The following is a 22,306-nucleotide window of genomic DNA, read 5'->3' as shown; positions in this document are numbered from 1 at the left end:
TCCACGTCTGATTGTCACTTCAGCCGTGCTTTTTATTCACTTCAAAGAAACAGGCGCATTCAGGGCATGATTCATCTGACCTATTTTACACATTTACACTGAACTCTTTCTTATTATGACACTTTAGCGTTTAAGTCTTTGCAATCCCTGAAATGTACTCCATGTTGGTGTTTTTAAAATGATTTGTGAATAACTGTGATATTACAGTAATCAGAAGGACTCAGTGGGCTAATAATAATGTATTCATATTGTCCCTATTGACCCAAACCTTTCTTTGTGTTGAATCAATTTGGTTTTAATTTTGATTTTTTTACAGAAATGATTCAGAGACTCTTCGCATTTGTTGCTAAATTCTGACATGACTCTGAATATTGTGCTCTTTCACTTCAGATAAACTCCGAAGAAGCATGCCTAATCTAGCTCGGATGCCAAGTACCCCCACCATTAACAATACTGCTGGCTTTGCTAGTTCTCCAGTCACAGTGAGGAACAGTCAGAGCTTTGATTCCAATCTGCATGGAGCAAGTAATGGGATTTCAAGGATGCAGTCATGTAGTAAGTACCTGTTTTCTTTGGCTTTGTGTAAGGTGTTGACAGAATGCTAAAGTATATCTTCCAGCCACTAGAAGGATTCCGTAAATTTTTCAATTTATGAAAAATAAAAGGCAGACTGCATTCCCTTTACAGTGATTTTAATATAGCTCCAGATTTTAAAGCTGCTATTTTGGAAAGCATCTTCCATCTGATCTTCTTATGCAGTGCTGAGGGTTTCATCACAACCTTTATTTTCTTTGCCCACTCATTTTTTACTACTTTAAAATTAAAATTACAGTAATACAGTGGTAGTATTACAGAAGCACCAATAAAGGAGCTAATTCATATAGGCTTAGATTTTTAGCTTTGATACTAACATTTAAAACACTGCTTTTCTCAGTAATTTGCACAATGCTGTATTTACATTACACTACATTGTCTTAAAACACATGACCTCTTTCCTGTTGAACTGGAGCCACTTTGTGGCGAATGGAGGGTTATATCCTCAAGTATATATTACATGTTGAGTGAATGACTTAAAATGACTCTGTAATTGGTTTAATTTAGTTGACTTCTAGATGGCAGGGTGACAGTATTGATCTGTCATTTGTTGAATTATTCATGTAGAATGTCAACAAGATAGATCAAGAACCAAGGCAGTCTTTTCTAGCACAATAATTGAGGTATTCTTATGGGAAGTGGAAAAAGTGAATGTTGTTTGACACAGACAGAAGGAACTGAATTCTGCCTCCCATTGCCTGTGAAGTTTTTGAGGGAGAAATTGGCACAGAAGTTCTGTGGGTATTTTCCTTCAAATTACAACTGAATTTTCAAAAGTCTTCAGAACGATTAAATTGATATTTCTTATGCTGGATTTATTTTGCTTTCTTTTCATCCATGTCTTGTAGGAGAATGAAAAGATGTTCATGGTCCTTGAAACACTTGAAACACTTCCTAGTGTGTTGAGAATTTTTTTATTTACAACTTTAAAATATATGTTTATCTGTGTGTTTATGTATGTATGTATACATATGTGTGTAACATGTAACTCTTCTGAAATACATTATTTACCAGGTGGCTTTGTTGGGGTCTGTAAGGAGCTGTGTTATGAGAGAGGTTCCATAGCAATACACTGCTAGTCTTGTTTAACTGAATCACACATCTTTATTTTCTTCCATGTCTTTAAATGGTTTTAAGATGCCTTTTTTTCAGAGAGTTGAAAAAAGATTTGCCTGTGTGCTGTAGTTAGTTTAAGTGCTTCAGGCTTTTGATGGTTTGCTTTAGATACATGAATTCTGAAACAGATGTTTGTCTGATGTACACCAGAGGGCAGGATTGTGTAGATAAAGCTTCTGGAATGGGTAGCATTGATTTAAAATGATAGTTTACATAACATCGGCCATGGAATATGTTGTTATATTTCAGACCTTTTTATGGCTTTTTGATTGTTTTTATTATGGACAACCTTGTAAACGTCTGAATAATCTAACAGTAATTAATATACTTTCAGTGGTTTCAAAGCTGCAATTGCATAAGTGGAATTAGTTTGCTTTTAATGACTAATGAAACCTCTTTGAGAGAGAGAAAGAAGGGTGAATAAGGGATAGAGTTTTAGTTTGGTGTGGGGATGGAATGGGATATTTTAGATCAATGCAGAGTCACCAGATGCAGTATTGGATCCAAGGGGTTATTCAGCAGTTCATAATTAGCAAGTTAATTGCATAATGATGTGTTTATCTGCATTTAAATCTGTCTTGAGATGAGCATTATTACCTTGCCTCGTTTGCTGCATATTGACCATGATACTTCCTTTTCTACTTCTCTTTTAACAGTTCCATCTCCTGGACAGCTTCAACACAGAGTTCACAGTGTGGGACATTTTCCAGTGTCTGTTAGGCAGCCTCTCAAAGCTACTGCCTATGTAAGCCCAACTGTACAAGGTAGTAGTAGTATTCCAGGATCCAACAATCTACAGTTACATTCTAATACTGGTATCCCAATGCCAAACAAGATTGCCAGTCAAGGGATTTTGGGGCGCAGTGCTCTTCCAAGACCCTCGTTGGCCATCAATGGGAGTGGCATACCCAGAAGTAAAATTGCACAGCCAGTTAGAAGGTAAGAATTAAACAGGCTACCTTTCTTCTGTAGCTAGATTTGATTTAGATAGTTATTTAGTTAGTTGTGTTGGTTTTTTTTCCCATGGAGTATGAAGCTGGGCTATAAAGGAGAGACATTTCTAGCTTCCAGTGCTGAGTCAGTGAACGGGTGAAGATTTATCTCCACAAATAGTGATGGACAGTGTCTACTGGTAGTAAACTGTGATACTTGCTAGAATGTAATTATGTAAGAATGGATTGCTACTCATCAGTAAGAAATCAAAACATCTCATATAATTAGTGTATCTGACTCACCATCTTCCAGACCTGCCAAGCTCATAGGATAAGCTTGCAAATAGGTATGCATGCCTATTGTTAACAGCAGTGGACTTCAAAAATGCAACCTGTGATGTTACAGCATTGGAACATGAGGAAGGAGATATCTTGCATGGCTTGGTCTTGTGTCAAACCAGCATCCTTTCAGTTACAGCTGGGAAACAACAGGCAAACCTGGAATCCTGAAGTACTGTGTACTTGCAATGAGCTTTATTGCTAAATAAATTAATTTTGCATTTTGCTAGAGATTGTTTCCAAGTAATTTTTTAGGATAAGCAGTAAAATAAGCCTAAAAAAAGAAACTATGTTTTCATCACCTTATCACCGATGGGACTTAAACTTCTAGCTGTATATTCTGTGATTAATAAGTTGAAGTTTGTCAGAGAGAAACTTTTATCAACTAGTGTCAAGTCTTTATGCTATTTTTCCCATTGCCTGCATCCCCCCTGTTGCGAAAGCCTGCTGTATCACTGCCTACTTCTCTGTTGGATGAACTATCTCTGTTTACCTCTCACTATTCCTGTGTTTTTCAATAGATACTGGCAATTTCAATTGCTCATATTCTCTGTTTGCTTGAGTTACGCAGGGATTACACCAAAGTGACTGACAACAGATTTTGACCAACTGTGGTGAAACTTTGATAAAGAGCTGTCAGATTTCTTCTTTGATGAGGACTATATCATGAGATTTCTGTTATAACCTTCTCTCCTCTCTGCTGGAATTCTCTCCGTTAGAGTTCTTTATAGTAAAGGGTTTTTTTTTCTTTTTTTTTTCTTTTTTTTTCTTTTCCTCAACTTCATGTTCTGCAGAGCTCTTAAATCTTTCATAGCAACATGTGAGACAGAGACTTTCTGGGCAACAAGGCCCTGTCTGTTGCTATTTTGTAACTTCATACAACAGACAATGTTAAAGAAAAACAAAATTAAGAGATTTCAGTAAGAGGGCAAAACACCCTACTCTCAACACCATTTTTATTAGAAGCTGGTTCAGATTGGTAACAGTTCTGTTTTTAGTCCAGGAAGTCTGGAATTATATCTTCCCATCTGCGAGTAAATTGCAGTGTCATACGTTGCCAACAATGCTGGAAGATATATAGTGTTACCACTGTGTAAATGACAAGTTTATAGGTCTCAAAAAGCACAGGTTGGAGCTCAGCCAACAACTTTAAGATCCTGCTTTCATTTTATTTATTCATTTGAAAAATAAGTGTGGCTTCAGTGCATCTGAAACTTTCTTGGACGGAAGTCAACCATAAGAGGAAGATTTTCTCAGTGTTGACTTTGTCACAGAAATGGTCATTTCTGAGGAGCAGTACTTTTGATTATCTTTGGAAGAGTCTAGCTTCTATTAGTATATAATAAAATAAAACTGTTTTTAATCATAACTTCATTGAAAGTGGAAAAGATCTTTTTTTGTTTTTCTTTAATAAATCACATGTTCAGGAAGAATTGTTCTTTCAAAATAAAGCTGTTTATTTTTTACCTATAGCCAGACTTTTATGTAGCCAAGTTACTGGTATTCTGCATAAAATAAATTGGCACTTTATGTAGGCCCCGTGTTAGGAAACTTCAGTACTTCACTTCAGAACCAAACACAAGGGACAATTTATAGCCAAGATAATCAACGTGGCTAAATGTTACTTGCCTTTCTCCTACTATCAGAGATTAAAGCATCCAAAAGTGGTGTAAATAACTTGTGATGAGTACATTCCATCTGCATTCAATCTTTTAAGCAAGGCAGCATTTTTTCCCTGTTAAATGGATGCCCCAGTCCCCAGCTTTCTCCAAGTTCACACTCTGGCACTAGGTTTACGGATCCACCTTCCCAACTTCTTTCCCCTACTTGCTGGTCCTCCATGTTCCATCTTCACTCAGGAGCATGATGGCATGAGCAGAGTGAGCTGGAAGCCATCTGCAACAGCCCTGTTATCCCACAGCACCCAAACAAGAGCAGAGCAGCGCTGGGACCAGTTGTCAGCCAGTGGTCCCAGTTTCCAGACAGTTCTTGAGTGACTAGGCAAGTCTCAGCTAACACAGAATGTCTCTTTTGTGCAAGGGCATTTGGAAGGGAGAGAAGACATCAGTAAGTTACGGAAGTTACTGCTAAAGGAAATGCAAAGAAGGAAGAAAAGAAGGCTCAGGACTTGGTTTTTTAAGAAGCAGTTTTACAGAATTGGGACACTTTGTTTTCAGCAACTTGTGATGTAAATAAAATAAGGTTGCCTATCATTAGTGGATTGGTAGTAAGGTCAGTTAGATAGTTGTTTGTGTGTTTGTTTTTTAATAGTCCTTGAAACAGTTACCTTGCTAATAAAAACCTGGAAGGTTTGGAAGTTGGCCAGTAATGGTTTTTTAAGCAGTCCTTGTTAGTGAGAGTTAGAGCCCAAGTGTGAGAGTGTGTGGCTGAAGGATTGCTAGCTCTCTGCACTGGCAGTGGTGTAGGAAGTGGCAGCTCTCTGAATTTGGCTGAGTGATGGAGATCTTATCTCTTGAATAGGAAGTTCTGGAACAGGGCTTGATACAGTTCTTCTTTTGATAAGATGCTTTAATTTGTTAGTGCCTGCATAGTGTGTTTGGGTTTTTTGGAAGTACAATGAGCAGTAGTGCTTTTTGGAGGATATTTCCCATTACATCTCTGTTATCTGTCACTATTGGAAGATTTGTTGTCCATAGTGATAAAAATAAGTTTACATTTGTGTTTATATTCTTCAGCATGCTTAGCTCTGAAGAATCAAGTCTTCCTACTTAGGGGGATCTCATGCTTCATGTGAGAATTATTCAGTAAATTCCTTTCTGCAAACCTTTTATCCAGTAACAGAATGGGATTTCATTGGAGGACTTAATTTCACCATAGATCTCTATAGTTGCCTTTGCATGGAGCCAGGATTATACCATAGTGATGTCTCCGAGCAAGCCACAAAGCGAGTGTCATTATGAAGTACATCATATTTTTGTACCTCAATCTTTCATGTGAAATATGACTTTCGTTGTCTTTTTCTGTCATTTGTTCCATAGTTTTCTTCAGCCTCCAAAGCCACTTTCATCACTTACCACGATGCGGGATGGGAACTGGAGGGACGGCTGCTATTGATGAACAATGCCCATGAACAGTGGAAAATAAGTAATGCAGATTTCATACCCAGCTGGCTGGGTAACAATGTTTTGGGAAAGGAGCATCACGCAATATTATGTCCCCTGGGATTTTAATGTGTAAATATCCATAATGCAGTGCTGTTTTTTAAAAAGGAACATCTTATAAAATACTAAATATTGCACTTAATAAGTTTTCCGAACAGCTGCGTCAGACTAACAATGGCAGAATTGTTGTGTAGAACTGAAGAAAGTACTACATATGTGCAAAGTACCAGAATATTTCCTTAGAAAGAACTTGGAGTTAAGGATTCTGGGGCAGTTTTGCTATACTGAAATACTAAGATAATTTATTCAGTATAAAGGCGTTGTGTATTTTATTTTGAATTTTGGAGGGACTTACGTATGTGCTTGGATTTTTTTTTTAGTGTTTCCAGTATATTTTATTTTGTATACTTGAGTTCATTTAAACTTGCCTGAATTGAACAACAGAGAGATGATTTAACTTTTCTGTGCCATAAATAATATTTTTGGGGTAATGTACTTTTTTAGCACTAGGAACGTATCTTACAAAATTGTACCACTGGCAATACAAAGCAGTGTATTTATGTTGCGAAAGCACAAAAAAAGTAGCACTCACTGGAGACTGCCATCCAGCAGGGTCAGCATGGTTTTGTTGGTCTTTCACCATTTGTTCAATTGTTAATTTATTGTCATTGTGTTTTGTATTTAAAATGGCATCGTAAGTTACACTTACAGAGATACGGTGATCTCTATGACTATGTTTGGTTTTCAGTACTTTATTACAAAGAATAAAACTGTAATGTTTTATTAACAGTTGCTTATGTAAAATGAGTTTTAATGTGAATAAATCTTTTTTGATAGATCTTTTACAAAATCCAATTGCACTAATCAATGCTTTCTTACAATGGTATATGACTTAATATTTGATTACAACTGTGTATACTGCTGTTTTGGAATGTTTCAGAAATAAAGAATCTATTTCAGCAATAATACTGTTCTTGAGCATGCAGTGTAAGCTTTGTCAGAATTTAGCATTTGTCATCTACTAAACTTCTGGAGTTCCTATTACGTAGCTGCTCCTATTGATATTATGCTGCATTTTTGCAACTAGTAACTAAGTTCATCTGAACTTTTTTAAAAAAACATGCCATAATATGCCCAGAACACAGGTGAGCATTATTTTTTAAACAAACTTACTGTGATGTTAAGATTTTTTTTTTCAATTTAATGTTCAAATTCTGCAAGTGCAAATGTGACACAGTAGGAAAAAGAGAATATGTGTGAAGCTACCAGGCCATTCTTTTGCCATGGATTTAGCTCTGAATTTTCTTGAGGATCTGTTTTTATTAAAAGGGCAAACTAAAAAAAATAAAGAAGAAGAATTTAGTAGTAGTGAGTAAAGTCTTTATTAGGATGAGATGTGATTGTACAGGAATGCAGTAGTATCTTTGCAGTTCTAGTAAAAAAAAAAAAAAAAAAAAAAAAAAAAAGAATCTTGATAAGGGTCAAGAAATATTCCAGCATGGAAATTGTCTCAGCACAAGTAAGTATTTCAGCATGTGTGTGCATGGAACTCATCTTGTTCATAAGAAACTAATTAGAAAAAATAACTACTGGCTAAAGGAATCAATCATTTCTTGGACAATCTTAGTTACTTTGAATTGTTTATTTTGCTTGCAGACTGATTGTGACAGGGATGCAGAGCCAGATCTGTTGGTGCTTCATTATTTGCCCATGACAAGGAGTTTTACAGAACCTGCATCCAGGCCTGGGGCCCACAGCACAAGAAAGACATGCTGCTGCTGGAGTGGTTCCAGAGGAGGGCCACAAAGCTCATAGGGCTGGAGCACGTTTTCTCTGAAGAAGGGCTGGGAGAGATGGGCTTGTTTAGCTTGGAGAAGAGAGGACTCCAGGAAGACCTTGTTTCCTTCCAGTACTTAAAGGGAGGCATACAGAAATGCTGGGGAGGGACTCCTTGTGAGGGAGTGTAGTGTTCAAGGGGTATGTTTTTAAGCTGGAGAGAGAAGATTTATATTTGATATCAGGTAGAAATTCTTTTCTGTGAAGGTGCTGAGGCACTGGAACGGGCAGCGTGTTCCACCACACCAGAGAAGATGTGGATGCATCCCTGAAAGTGCTCAAGCCCAGGTTGGGTAGAGCTTTGGATAAGTTAGTTGAGTGGAAGGTGTCCGCACCCTTGGAAGGGAGGTTGTAGATAGATTATCTCTACCATCTAACCCAAACTGTTAGGTAATTCTGTAATTCTAACCTACAGCTGAAGCAGGCAAAGGCTTTCGGTTCACCACCTCTGTCTGGCACGAACAGTGCTAAGGCAGAGCTAACCTTTGGGAGCTAACCCCAGTGCCCCGTTTATATCCTTGCTTCTCCATTATCTGTGTTATAACAGCCACACACTGCTGTTTTGAAGTTTTAAGATGAATTGCAAGCTGCTTGTTGGAGGCAGTGCTGAGTTGCACACAAGAGGGCAGCATGTACTTGGAAAATGTTTTATTTGCAGTAATAAAGCTGTACCACTTTCCAGGCTCTTCATTGAATTCTTTTCCAGTGTTGTTTGTATATTAGGACATTCAAAAGAAAGTGGTGAAATGCTTGTGATTTGCACTTTTATATTGAACACCACGAAATGTGTCATGAACTGGAGAATTAAGCATTTTTGATGCATTGGACTGTTTAAGAAAATGCAGTGTTTTTCCCTTTTTAATTGTTCTAATCTCCTATAATGTGTTATTTCATTACATCAGGATTTCGTAAATGTGTTTTGTTAAGTATCTGTCACACTGGATGCCATCAATCTTTAGGAGGAAACCCAAGCTGTGAGTGGCTTGATGTCTTTTTCTATGCTCAAAGAATCAACAGACTCAACTCATTTCAACCACAGACTGTGGTAGTAATTCTGTTTCGTTGTAGCTGAGGGAATTTGATTGTATGATTGTATGCTCAAGAGAGACCTTATTGCTCTCTACAACTACCTGAAGGGAGGCTATGGTGAGATGGAGGTAGGCCTCTTTTCCCATGTCACTTAACGGTAGGACTAGAGGGAATGGCTTAAGTCGTGCCAGGGGAAATTCAGATTGGATGTTAGGAAAATCTACTTTTATGAAAGAATGGTGAGATGTGGAATGGGCTGCCTAAGAAGGTGGTGAAGTCACTGTCTGTGGATATGTTCAGGAAATTTTTAAAAGTCATACTAAGGGACATGGTTTAGTGGAAAACGTTTGTGATGGGTGGATGGTTGGACTGGATGATCTTTAAGGTCTTTTCCAACCTTGGTGATTCTATGATTCTATGAATTTGCTGTCTCCATTGCAATTAGCTAACCAAATACTACTAAATAGTGCCCAATGTCACATACTTTATCACTGCATTACTGGGACAAAACTGTATGGACTATGCAACAGAACAAAACCACTTCTGCCATTATAATTCTGTGTGGGGCAAATCTTCTCCAGGGCAATATGAAACACAGCAAGGCCACACAGATAGCTTTAAAATAGTCAAACCACTGTTTTTCATGAGGAACCAAAGATATTTTCATTTCTGAATATAAGGAAGTATTTGAGGATTCTCTGTAACCAACTTTGGTTCTCCCTCTTTTGATGCATGAAAGCAATCTACTCTTGCCTCCCTGTTGCTGAGCCCCAGAAATGACTCTTCAGCGCAAACCTACCTCCTTTTATCTAAACTAATCTTGGTCTCAGTTCTCAGGCTGGTGTCTGAAAAGTAGCTCTAAACCTTTTTCTTAAAGATATTTTCATTCCCTTTTCAGTTATAAAATAAAACCCTCTCACTTTCCAGTCATTCAACTCCATAACCCAATCAGTCTTCAACTTTTATTACAACCTAACGTTCTGATCTAAGTCTAAATTTTGCAAGATAAATTGAAGATACAAATTTCCTTTTCCATCCTTGGAGATAGTGCATTCATCTGTGATCTCCTCTCATGAAGTCACTTTTTTATTTGGCCCTAACTGGTAGTCTTCAACATACAAGATCCACCCAAACGAAAACTGCAAGATCATTTCCCATCTTCCTGCTTTGATAATGTTACTTCTACTCTTTGTGTATTGCTTCTGATTTCTCTCTTGCTGTGGAAATCACTGTAGTTAAATGCAAGCTGTACTCAGTTTTCAAAGCAATGTGTCATCCCACTAACAGTTTTGCATTCATTGTTGAAGTAGATTACCATATCTAAGCCCATGATGTCATCCTGTGTTGTTTCTTTTCTAAACAAAGAATCTCCTAGATTCTTCACAGAATCACAGAATTGTTGAGGTTGAAAGAGACTTCTGGACATCAACTATTCCAATCTCCTTCCTCAAGGAGAGTCCCTTAGAGCACATTACCCAGGATTGTTGAGTCTCCATGGAAGAATCACAGAATCACAGAATAGCCAGGTTGGAAGGGACCTCAAGAAGACTCCACAACCTCCCTGGGCAACCTGTGTCAGTGCTCCTTCACCTCCACAGTAACAAGTTTTTCTCCTCTTATTTATTCAGAATTTCCTGTGTTTCATTTTGTGCCCATTGCCTCTTTTCCTACTGCTGGACCCCATCCTCTTGACACCTGCCCTTCATATACTTATACACACTGATCAAAATCCCGAGACATCTCTTTTCCAGGCCTGTACTCATGCATAAGGTTATTCCTCCCCAAGTGTTAGACTTCGTAAGTCTTTGTTGAATTTCAAGGTGTTCTTTTCTGTTGAGAAGAATATTCTCTGTGCCACTGATCACAACCCCCAAAGATTTGCCATTCACCCAGTTCCCAATCCATTTCACCATCCACTCACCCACCCTTCACTTCCTGAGCTTGCCTATGGGAGACAGCATCAAAAGCCTTGAGGCAGTATCAAAAGCCTTCCTTCTATGTTGTCCATCACTGAAGGGGAAATTTCCCATAAATAGAAGGGACATCATTTTTATCCACCTTCAAATCCTTCCTTAAAGGCTTTTCTTTTCTACAGTACTACTGAAAACAGGACAACAGTTAAACTATGTCTTCTGTCTGCTCTTGAGCCCATTAATCAATACTATCCCATCATATTTCCTTTTCCTGATGTGTTTTTTTCTATACCCAGACTGCAGGTTGTTGCAAGCTGAAGACATTTCCCATTGTGCTTGTACGAAGCCCAATAGATTCTTAGGCTCAACACTAAAATGCCTGTATGCTAACACAAATTCCAAAAATGAACATTTTTCATATGGAAAACACCACTTAAACATTCACTATGAACAATTTGTAAGATTTCATTAAGAATTAGGGAATAAAGCACACTATCTCTTAAAAACACATTCGCTGTGTTTAATTCTCAGGCACGATTTATCAATTAGGAAATTCTGGATTAAAAAAGGAAATGAATAAGATTGAATTACTTCTCCTGTCACCATTCTGGTACACTGTCAGTAGGCATATTTGTGACTTCACTGCTGAATGCTTGACAATACCAAGAAGTTCACATACTGGCACCACGCTCAATGCAGTATAGATGTCTTAAGCATCCTGAGCAGAGGAAAATCTTGAAGTCTTGGTGTGAAACCTATTCTAGCTGACACTTTATGAACAGCAGATCTGTATGTGATCGAAATGTCATTATGATACATTTTTGCAGATAGCAGCCATCTTTTGATTAGGACTAGCTCACGTGGTTTCCCAATACATCTGAGATCATAAATGCCAATTTCTCTGCACATTCTATATTCAACATAACAAGTTTTTGTAATAGTCTGAGCATATTAAGAGGTAAGAAAATGTACTCTAAGAATAGCATTAGCTGAAAACTATTATATAGTTTCTGGGTCAGATTTAATGCTTGCTTTACTGGAGAAAGTCTGTCATTAACCACTTACATACATATGCCTGCGTTGATCTCATCTTGTGCTGTAAGCACTACAGTGCCCAAATTTGTCTTTTTGAATTAGCCCCTGACTTTCGTGGATTTATTTTTCAGCAGAAGAACCTGGACTAATGTTTATGAATACAAATAAGTCAAATAGTTGAGAAGAGAATTTGATAATTTTTCTGATCTCTGTAAGTACACTGACAAAGAATATATGAACCCAGATCTGGAGGAAAGAACAGTGAATTCTTTGTTTTTTGAAGTAGGGCTAAACATATCACATAGTTCATGGATTACCTCGAGCAGAATATGTAATGATGGCATGCATAAATACATACATATGGAAACAACTGTCTTATCCTTCACTGGTTCAGATTAAAAAAATGGATAGAAGTATAAATTGGGCTCTCTGAACCATGTAAAGAATTTTGGACTGTATCAAGTGAATGCTTGAACTTCAAACTTTCTGTAGAGATACAAAGCCATTTTTTACCTATGGAACATATGTAATTTTAATCTTTTGTATTGATCATTCATCATGATTTTTGGAGATGGAAACACAGTCGAAAGAAACACACACAGTTCCCAGGTGTAGCTATCAAAATTGAAACAACAGGCAGACAATAGATAATATGCACACACCATAAAGTTACTCTTGCCTGAAGAGAAACGTGATGAAAAATGGAAACAAAATGGAAGCAGCGCTGTCCTTGCCACTACTCTCCTAGCTATCTGGAGCTGCATGGCTCTTTACACAGAGGGGCTGGACATTTGAAACCAATTGAGACACATACATTGCTCTTCTGGCTGTGCAGAAAAAAACTCGTGTCTCTTATGTACAGAGTAGGTTTGGCCAACACAACAGTGCCATTTCTTCCCAGAAGTGCAGTGCTTGCTGCAGACATGTTACCCAGATGCACAGCTCTCATGGTCCACTAAGTTGTGTGCAGGTACCATAGAGCTGCTTGGTGAGGTGAACTGCTTGAAAGAAGGATTACATATTAGAATGTATTCAAATGATGATACTCAAACATGCTGTTTTTGTTCTGTGAGCACAGCTAACGGATAATGTTTAGCCATGTCAAACATCACCTTTCTGCTACGTAGAGCTCTTTCTGTATGCTTGTACATTTTCTTTAATTTTTTGTCATTATTATTTTTAAGTTAAAAGAATAAAAATAATATTTTTTTCTTTGTTAAAAAATGAAAATAATATTCCTCCTGCGATTCTGTTCACTTCACTCCTTGTACCTCAGGTTTATGTTGTTTCCCTGGAAAAACAAAATATTACTTCTTTGTCCATTTGGCCAGACCTGTAGCATGAATAAGCCTGCAGCAGTATTCCCAAACTGAACTCCAGCAATCTGTCCAACCTTTGTGCTTTGCAGACTGCATGCAGATGTTTCTGAGCAAGCCTGTATCCAAGACTGAGCTTTTCAACTACAGAAGCAGCAGCAAACGTAATCTGAGTGTCAGCCACAATACACATAAACTAGAATATTTTGAACCATTTTTTTTGCAATAGCAGAAAATACAACAGTATGTTTTTGAAAAGTACCAATGTGCTTTTCAACCTTCCCTACAGGAGGTTATATCTTCATTTCTGGATACCCTTATAGAATCATAGAACTGTAGAATCACCAAGGTTGGAAAAGACCTCCAAGATTATCCAGTCCAGCCATCCACTTCCCACTAAACCATGTCCCTCAACAAAACATCTAAACTTTCCTTCCTTTTCCTAAACACCTCCAGGGTCTGTGACTCCACCACCTCCCTTCCCAGCCCATTCCAGCATCTGAATAAGTGCTCTTTTCTTTCCAAATGTGAATTTCACTAAGTCAATAAAAATATGTTGAATTTATATTTAGAAAAATGCTTAGTGACTATTGACCTTTCTAGAATACTTTCTTAAACTGCTTCTAAAGCAGATATTCCAATTGCAACATCAATGTACAATTTTTTTTTCCCATAATGCTGCTAATATTCTGTTCAGCTCCTTTAAAATGTAAAGCAGTAACTGAAGTGAAAGTTCAAGAACTCAGGAAGAAAATTAATTTAGAAAAGGCATGATTTTTTAAGCCAAAGAAATCATACAAATGTGTTTTGATTTAATCCCTGTTTTTCTAGGCAGTCATTGACTGGAATGAGCTATGCAACTCTGATTATGTATACATATACAACAGGAAGGATTTTTGTATACATAAGAGAAGGGAAAAAACATCAGAAGAAATGATGTTGCTGCAAAGCTGGCTGGATCAGAAATCACAGTACACAAACCTGCTTCCATCTCTATAAAAGGAATGCAATAGCAGTGATGGTCCCCACCCCACTTGATTTACAGCTGCAGCTACTTGGGTGGGTGCAGATGGGCTTGAGCCTTTTCAGGTATGCTCTGATCTGGTTGCTGTAAGTGAAGTCTGATCCAGAAGCTATGCCAAGTGTTAGCAGAGCTTATCTTGCTTCTCAGGACACCTTATTATTTTGGATATGATCTCATGCAGACAGAGATCTGAGGTTGGGTAGGAGGTCATGCATCTGCCATACCTAGCTCTGTACAATCAGCCTGGCAGCTGAGAGCTGATAGCAAATCTGTGGCTCTGTTATCAGGCCTGCGGTTTGTAAGCAAACTGAGTGATGCCCTTTGATGAAGAGCCAAATGTAATTATTCACAGACTAACAATATGGCCTTGTTTTTCTCATGTACTGAGTACTCGCAAATCCCATTGCTTCTGCCTCAAACTGTAAGACTGTTAACACCTCTGAAATTAGTTGCTGGACAAATTGTATCTCCTGATACAATCTCTGTTCTTATTAAGTCCCTTTTAAATTGAGGTTTCATTATTCTGTTTTCATGGAGCACTATTTTACAGTCTATTACAGAAAGCAGTTTATACGATGGCACTGAGAGAAAATAGTTTGAAATAGAATTAATTATCTGGACAGGAATATTGTGTATTTTTGTGGCTCATTCCAGACTCATGCACAGGACATTCTGTTAAAAATAATGCTTTGTTGAGGGCATATTGTCCAAAGTAAATAGGAACAAAAATGCCATCTACTAGACAAGGTATTCCAGACAACTGGAGTGATAGGTTTCCTTGGCATTCAATTGCTTTATATAGAATTGAGTGTATATTTTAATAGAAAGTGTATAATGAGTGTGTATTTTAATAAAAAGACATAGGCATTCATAAAAGTCCAAGTTAAGTATACAGTACACTATGAAATTACACCCAAGGAGCACTGATATGATGGAGGACTCCACCACAGTGAGCCTCATCAGTATCCCAAAGAGCAGGCTTACAGCTTTCTTGAAGACTAAAGCAGCGGTTTGCTCGACTTCATGTCTTGCTTCAAAATATAAATCACAGGTGCTTGTCATGTTTATATAAGCACAAGCAAATTTCCAAGAAAGAAATGGAGAAGTGGAAAACTTGAAACGTTTCAACAGCGTTTAAGAGCATAAACTGCTGAAAAAAGCTGTGTTTCCTTCTGCATCGTTTTGCAGCCTCACTCAATATCCTGTCTACTTTATATCCTCACTGTGAACAATATATGATAAGATGAAAGGCAGTTTACGTAAAAGCAGACCATCTCCTTGAGAAAAAAACTTATAAAGCACATCTCCTGTATATCCCTTTAATCCTTTGTGAATCAGTGAACTGCCACTTTGTCCTCCGTTCTGAAACCCTTCCTTAGTTCCACAAAGCAGATAAGTTTGTTGTGAAATGCTTTTATTTTTTTTTTTTCCTCTGAGAGAAATAGAAAAAGAGGCATGAAAAGCTGTTTTGTGGCATGTGGTAGCCTGCTGACAAAATCACAGAGCAGTGGAAATGAGCATTGTTCATAAAAACCTCAGTACCACTGGAAAACCCGTGGTACATGCCCATGCTTGTGCAGTGGGATTAGGTGTCTGTATTATGGCAGTGTCTGGAAGCAAGTTGGATTTCATACAATAACAACAAAAAGCCTCATCTGAAGCAGCTGGCAGTCTCAGTGAGTGCACTGCCTGAACTCTGTTTGTGCACCTTGTCGTATGAACAAAGTTGTTCCAGCTGGAGGAACATGGCAGGACTGTTGCTGAGACATGAGTAAACAGTCAGTAGAGTAAATTGGGGATCAGAAAACCTGTGTTCTTTTCCCCGCTTAACCAAACATCTTTGCTTAACCAAACAACCTTTGCTTAAATGAACTTTACCATGTTCTCATACAGCACAATGGAATTCCTGTTTAAGTCTTGCAGGAACTACAGTGAAGCAGATAGTAATTTTTGATGCTAATGAATACAGATAACCATTTAGCAATGAAAAGAAGCAGAGGAATAATACCCTTCTAATTCAAATTTGAAGGCACTTTTCCATATGATCTACTCATGTCTACTACAGAGATGGGGTTATCTTGTACTAGCAATGAAATTATGTAATAAACAAAGGGTCTGTAACAAGTTCAAGTATCCAGAAGGAAATAACTGTGCTGCTTCTAAAGTGTTGTTCTTTGTTTTGCACAGGGAGAAGAATAAAAACATTTCCTGTGTGGTGAGAATTGGTATGGACAAGACAGGAATTTGATATCTTTTTACTTCAAAAACTAATCTTACAGTTGTTTGATTTTTTTATTTTGTTATTGTTACCTGATGAGCCAAATGATCTGGGCTAAGACACATACTACTTTGAAAGTATACATTGCTAATGTATGTGTGCATTTCCCTTTTCATCAGAAACCAAGCACTTCAGTATTTTTGTATGTTGTCCTCCTGTTACGGTAAATAAAATTCTTTTCTGAAATTTTGTGTTATTACTAAAGAATCACGCCTGTTGCTATGCACATGCAGTTAGTAAAGAGATAAAATTAGATATATCAAGAATAAGTCCCTACATTGAAGGGATTAGGGTCTGAAAAACAAGGAAAAAATAACATAAAACTGTGCGTACTTCTGTAGAGCAGCTTTTTTAGATTGTATGTTCTTGAAAGGGTAACACCTCTGGCAGTTATCTTTGGCATCCTCTTTTTTGGATTTACCATAGAAGCTGACCTTGAAGCATTGGTTCTGAGAGCAAGGACTGTGAAAATCAGCTACCACACAACTGTGGTCAGCCCTGAGTTGGCATGGATGCCTTAAAAGGTGAAAGAAATAGCGGGATTGATGGCATCTACTATGACTTAAAAAACAGCAAAGGAATAGGATTATCATGATATTATTTGATGTTTTAAAATCTTGGGACGTTTTCCTACTGTGTGCTAAGCTTCTGTTCTTCCTCATCTCTTAACCACTTCTAAGTAGTTCCAACCAGGAAGCTTCTGGTTTTCATCTAAATTTGCATCATCAGAGACTGGATAAACAGAGATTCTAGTTCTAGGCTTAGTGAAAAAAAAAAAATACAAACAGAAAAGAAAACCTATCTATGGAGTGTAGAACCACATCCAGTAGGGTACCTACACAGTAGTAAATGTCATGCCTACTTTTGACGTTCCTGTCTGCCTAGGAGGTAATCCAAAATATATATTGGAGGAGTGTTTCCATTAGGACTAGCTAATTAAATCCTTCCCTTTTCTAGACTGTAGGTGCCTGCATTAGGGCTATAAAAGAGATGACTGCTCACTCAGGAGTCAGAACCACAATTCCCCTAACCAGGTCTGACACTTACATGTTCTTTGAAGCAATGTTTATGCTGCTAATTAAAAAGAGATTGTGACCCAGTCCCTGACCTCAAAGCCAAATGACATGAACTATTTCTTGGCTACACAGCTGAGAGATAGCTCCCTCTGGAACAAAATGTGTCTCGAAGCAAGTCACCTAAGCCAGTCCAAACAGCAGCCAAGGTGAATGAATTAACATTTAAATACTGTGGATGACTTGTGGGCCTGTTGCTTAATTTAAATTCCGGTTTCTCTTCTAGCAGAAAAGAAGTACCCTCTTGATGGTTTTAATGCTTACCAAAGAAGTTCTACACCTGGCTTGTAGGATCTCACAGCTTGTATCCCAAAGGAGACCACTGCTATTAGGATCCCTCAACTTCTCCTCTTAAATTGCAAGACAATTAGGTGATATGAAACAGTCAACATGACTTTAGCAAGGCAGGTCATGTCTGACCAATCAGGTAGCCTTCTACAATGGAGTGATGGCATGGCTGGACAAAAGAAGAGCAACTGATAGCTCTGATGGACTAGCTGGGCATGTGCAAAGCATTTAATATGGTCCCAAACCACACTTTTGTCTTTAAATCTGAGAGGTTTGCAGAGTTGACTATTCAGTGGATAAAGAATTGGTTAGATGGTTACAGCCAGAGGATTGTTGTCAGTGGTTCTGTGTCTAGGTGGAGGCCACCCCAAGTGGTGTCCCTCAGGAGTCTGTCTTGGGACTGGTATTCTTCAACATCTTTATCAGCGACAAAGACAATAGGACTGAGTGAGCCCTCACCAAATATGTAGATGACACTAAGCTGAGTGGTGCAATTGATGTGATAGTAGGAAGGGAAGGCACACAGAGAGATATGAACAAGCTTGAAGAGTGAACCTACATGAACCTAATGAATTTCAACATGGTTAAGTGCAGAGCAGGAGAAGAATTAATTGAGAGCAGCCCTACTGTGAAAGACTTGAGGGTTCTGGTGGATGAAAAGCTGGACATGAGCCAGCAGTGTCTGCTTGCAGCCCAGAAGGCCAACTGTATCCTGGGCTGCATCAAAAGAGGGATGGCCAGCAGGGCAAGGGAGGAGATTATCCCTCTTTACTCTGCTTTTGTGAGGCCCCATCCAGGCTTGGGATGCCCAGCACAAGAAATCATGGAACTGTTGGAGCTGTTGGAGAGAGTCCAGAAAAGGGCCACAAAGATAATCAGAGGGCTGGAACACCTCTCCTATGAAAACAGGCTAAGGGAGTTGGGCTTGTTCAACCTGGAGAAGAAAAGGCTCAAGGGAGAACTCATTGTGGCCTTCCACTATTTTAGGAGAGCTCATAAGGTCTGACAGTGACAGGATAAGACAGAATGGTTTTATGCTACAAGAGTGGAGATTTAGATTAGATATGAGAAAGAAATTCTTTACACAGAGGGTGGTGAGGTATAGGAACAGATTGCCCAGAGAAGATGTGGAAGATGTGGAAGATGTGGAAGATGTGGATGTCCCAACCCTGAAGGCATTCTAGGCCAGGTTGGATGGGGCCCTGGGCAGCCTGATCTGATAGGTGGCAACTCTTCCCATGTTGGAATTACACGATCTTTAAAGTCTCTTCCAACCCAAATTTTCTATGATTCTATGATTCTGTGATTCTACCCTACAGCTGATACAATATTCATCAACCCAATTCATTCTGTGATTCTATGATAAACTGAGCAGAAGCGACTACTGAAAACTTTAGGAAAAAGAAAGAGCGTAAGTTACATAACTTGCAACAGTTTGCAGCAATTAAGGGAAAGGAACCACAGTGTTGGTGGTCTGTTTATTCTTGTTTTGGTTTTGGTTTCTGGTTTGTTTTGGTTTTCTCCTGGGACTTCTTCTATGTTTTACATTAAGCAGTTACTGCATACAGAGATTACCGTGCACTTTAAATGCCTACAGTTCTTTTTAATGATTCTAGATGTAAAAAACAAGCTTGGAAAAATTACTTCACTAAACATGCTGCTGTAAAGCAGTCATGACAAATGTAGGTACAAGATGCGTATAAAATATAAATGCAGACTGTTTATATTATCACAGAGGGAATCATGTTTTGCAGGAGTATCTGAAAAACATCTTTTGTAATAGTCGTTTTGATCACTACTTTCCTGGATATGTCTGCAACTTTTAGATTAAATCAATATAGCAAACCATTATGCAGACATTAATAACTTACACCAGCAGACAGAACCAGTCTTCTGTTCTAGAAATAGCTTACAGAAGACATTATTCTTTCAAAATATGACCAGGAGAAGGAAGTGAAAATAAGCAATCTGAAACTCTAGCATTAAATGTTTCAGTTTGTTGCTATACTTAAAGCTGTAAGACAGATGAAGATGTTGCTTCCTATTGCTCTTCCAATGAAAACTGGAATTTAGTAGCCCAGGGCAAATATATTCACCTATAAATATTTTGGAAATAATTTTACAGAACAAGGCTTTAAAAAGGATGTGCTTAGTTTCCATAGGCATTTGTTTGCACTGGTTTTTGAGTGTTTCTAGGTAAAAAAATATTAATAACTGTGGTTTCTTCATCCTGAAAGAAAACAGAGAGCATTCTACTGCATGGTGACATGATGCAAAGTCACATCTGGATGCATGGAATCATAGAATCGTAGAATTGCTCAGGTTGGAAAAGACCTTAAAGATCATCAAGTACAATCACAACCTAACTATACTACTCTAACTAACAACTCTCCACTATATCATGTCCCTGAGCACCACATCCAAAAGGTTTTTAAACACATCCAGGGATGATGACTCAACCACCTAATTGGGGAGCCTATTCCAGTGCTTAACAACCCTTTCTGTAAAGAATTTTTTCCTGATATCCAACATAAACTTACTCTAGAGCAACTTAAGGCCATTTCCCCTCGTCCTGTCACCTGTCACCAGTGAGAAAAAACCAATCCTGCACTCACTGTAAGCATCCAAATCAGCCTAAAGTATTAGACTCATTGCTGACTGCTGTGTTGCCATATAACATGTTCCCAGTCCTCTTTTCTCAACAGAGCTGAATGTCAGACAAAATGGCAGTTAAATGTTTCAAGAGCTGAAAGAACTGGAAATGTTTTCTTTTAGTTCTCTGTGGTCTTGGCCTTACCAGCACCAGACACAGTTAGGAACATGTCAAGAAACTTTCAGTTTCTGAAAAGCAGAACTTTCACAAGTAGAAGTAGAAAATGTCCTTGTGGAAGAACATCTCTGAAAACTGAGTCCTCTTGCTCATCAGATAACACTTGGTATGGATTTGGATTTATTTGAAGCATGAATACTATTCCGATTTTGTTCATTCCGCTTGGTTTGATTGGCTTTGATTTTCTTAGCTTTCGTAACTCCATGCTGATTAAAATCTTTTTTATAAATCATTTTCTACAAGCTTACTCACCATTCACCCCTATATTTATCTGAGTCTCTAGGAATTCACCTAATCTTTGTTCGAAGGGAAGGAGAAAGAAAGGTATAAAAAACACTTCCCTGATTAAATCTTCATTTGCTAATAATTCCTCCCACCTGTAGAAACATAAGTGCTTCTCACTTGAGTAGCTTGGAAGTCATTCCATACGAATTCGATCATTTAGGAAAAATAGTTCAGGGAGTTTTGTATCTCATACTAGTAATAAAGAAAAGTTAATAAAAATGCTCAGGCTTACAAAGAACGTTAAGAGGTAAAATTATGGAAATTATCTGCAACTAATAGGTACCTGAAAGATGAACAAAGTAGATGCCCTGCTCAATACATTTGGCTGGATTTTTTCAGTGACAGGAAATGATAAGCTAGGAGCATAGGGAATTGCTCAGAGTATGTCATATGCCATGTCCTAAGCATCATCAAACACTCTTTGCAATATTAAACTTTCATAGTTCAAACCATTTTATCAGACACACAAAGTCGGTTTGCCAGTAACACAGGAAACTACCCTAAGGACATGTTTTTGAACATTTATTCAAGATGTATTTTGAATGCACTTTCAGCTCTCATTCTTAGATATTGGCAGAAACAGTATTGCTTTTGCTGCAGATGAGCAAGGCTATTTAATCTCTCCAGATGCCAAGGAAATGAACACTGTGAAAATACAGTTGCAAAAATAGTTTGGAGAGCTTGTACTCTGCGAAATGAACATTGAACAGATATTGGTTCACTGCACACAGGGGACATGAAATCCTGATTCGAAACTTCAGAAACAGTCCTGTCTATCTGATACTTCTAATAACAGTTGTGGTGGAATCTGGCAGAGAACCCTTAAACAACAGTGGTGTCACTCCTATTTAGGAAAGCATGGGAATACATGCCTAACATTAAGTACAAGCTGTATTTAATTAAGAAGCACTTAATAGCATTCCCTGCACAAGCTGTTCTAGTTTGGATACTATGAAAAAATTCTTAGAAGGAGCGGTGAGGTACTGGAACAGACTGCCCAGCGAGGTGGTGAACTCACTGTCCCTGGAGGTGTTCAAGAAACATGGAGATGTGGCACTGAGGGACATGGTTAGTTGACATAGTGGTGAAGGGATGAAAGTTGGACTAGATTTTAGTGGTCTTTTCCAACCTTAATGATTCCATGATTTTAAGTCTTAACCAAACCAAAGAGCTCACGTATTATTTTTTTAATGCTACTTCTTAAGAACTAAGGGCTCTACCTTTCACTGAGATAGATCCATTTGGTTCAGCAGATGTCACTGAAGTTGTTGTTTTGTGGATCTGGTTCCAAGTTTC

The 22,306-nt window shown here is 38.1% G+C and overlaps 1 protein-coding gene across 2 annotated transcripts in view; it reads left to right on the top strand.

Moving 5' to 3' along the window:
- The window catches only part of SLAIN1 (SLAIN motif family member 1), a 57,914-nt gene extending 51,224 nt beyond the window's left edge, over window positions 1-6,690 (top strand). For both annotated transcript variants that reach the window (XM_042839027.1, XM_042839026.1), the window contains 3 exons: window positions 391-555; window positions 2,367-2,649; window positions 5,981-6,690. In XM_042839027.1, coding sequence (XP_042694961.1) covers window positions 391-555; window positions 2,367-2,649; window positions 5,981-6,056 — 524 coding nt within the window. In that variant the 3' untranslated portion in view covers window positions 6,057-6,690. The remainder of the gene's footprint in view (window positions 1-390; window positions 556-2,366; window positions 2,650-5,980) is intronic.
- The last annotated feature ends 15,616 nt before the right edge of the window (window positions 6,691-22,306 follow it).

The sequence above is a fragment of the Centrocercus urophasianus genome, unplaced genomic scaffold (genome assembly GCF_019232065.1).
Source record: "Centrocercus urophasianus isolate 14NV4802_14NV808 unplaced genomic scaffold, USGS_Curo_1.0 seq_9, whole genome shotgun sequence".
Lineage (NCBI taxonomy): Eukaryota > Metazoa > Chordata > Aves > Galliformes > Phasianidae > Centrocercus > Centrocercus urophasianus.
This window is presented reverse-complemented; position numbering and strand designations above follow the sequence as displayed.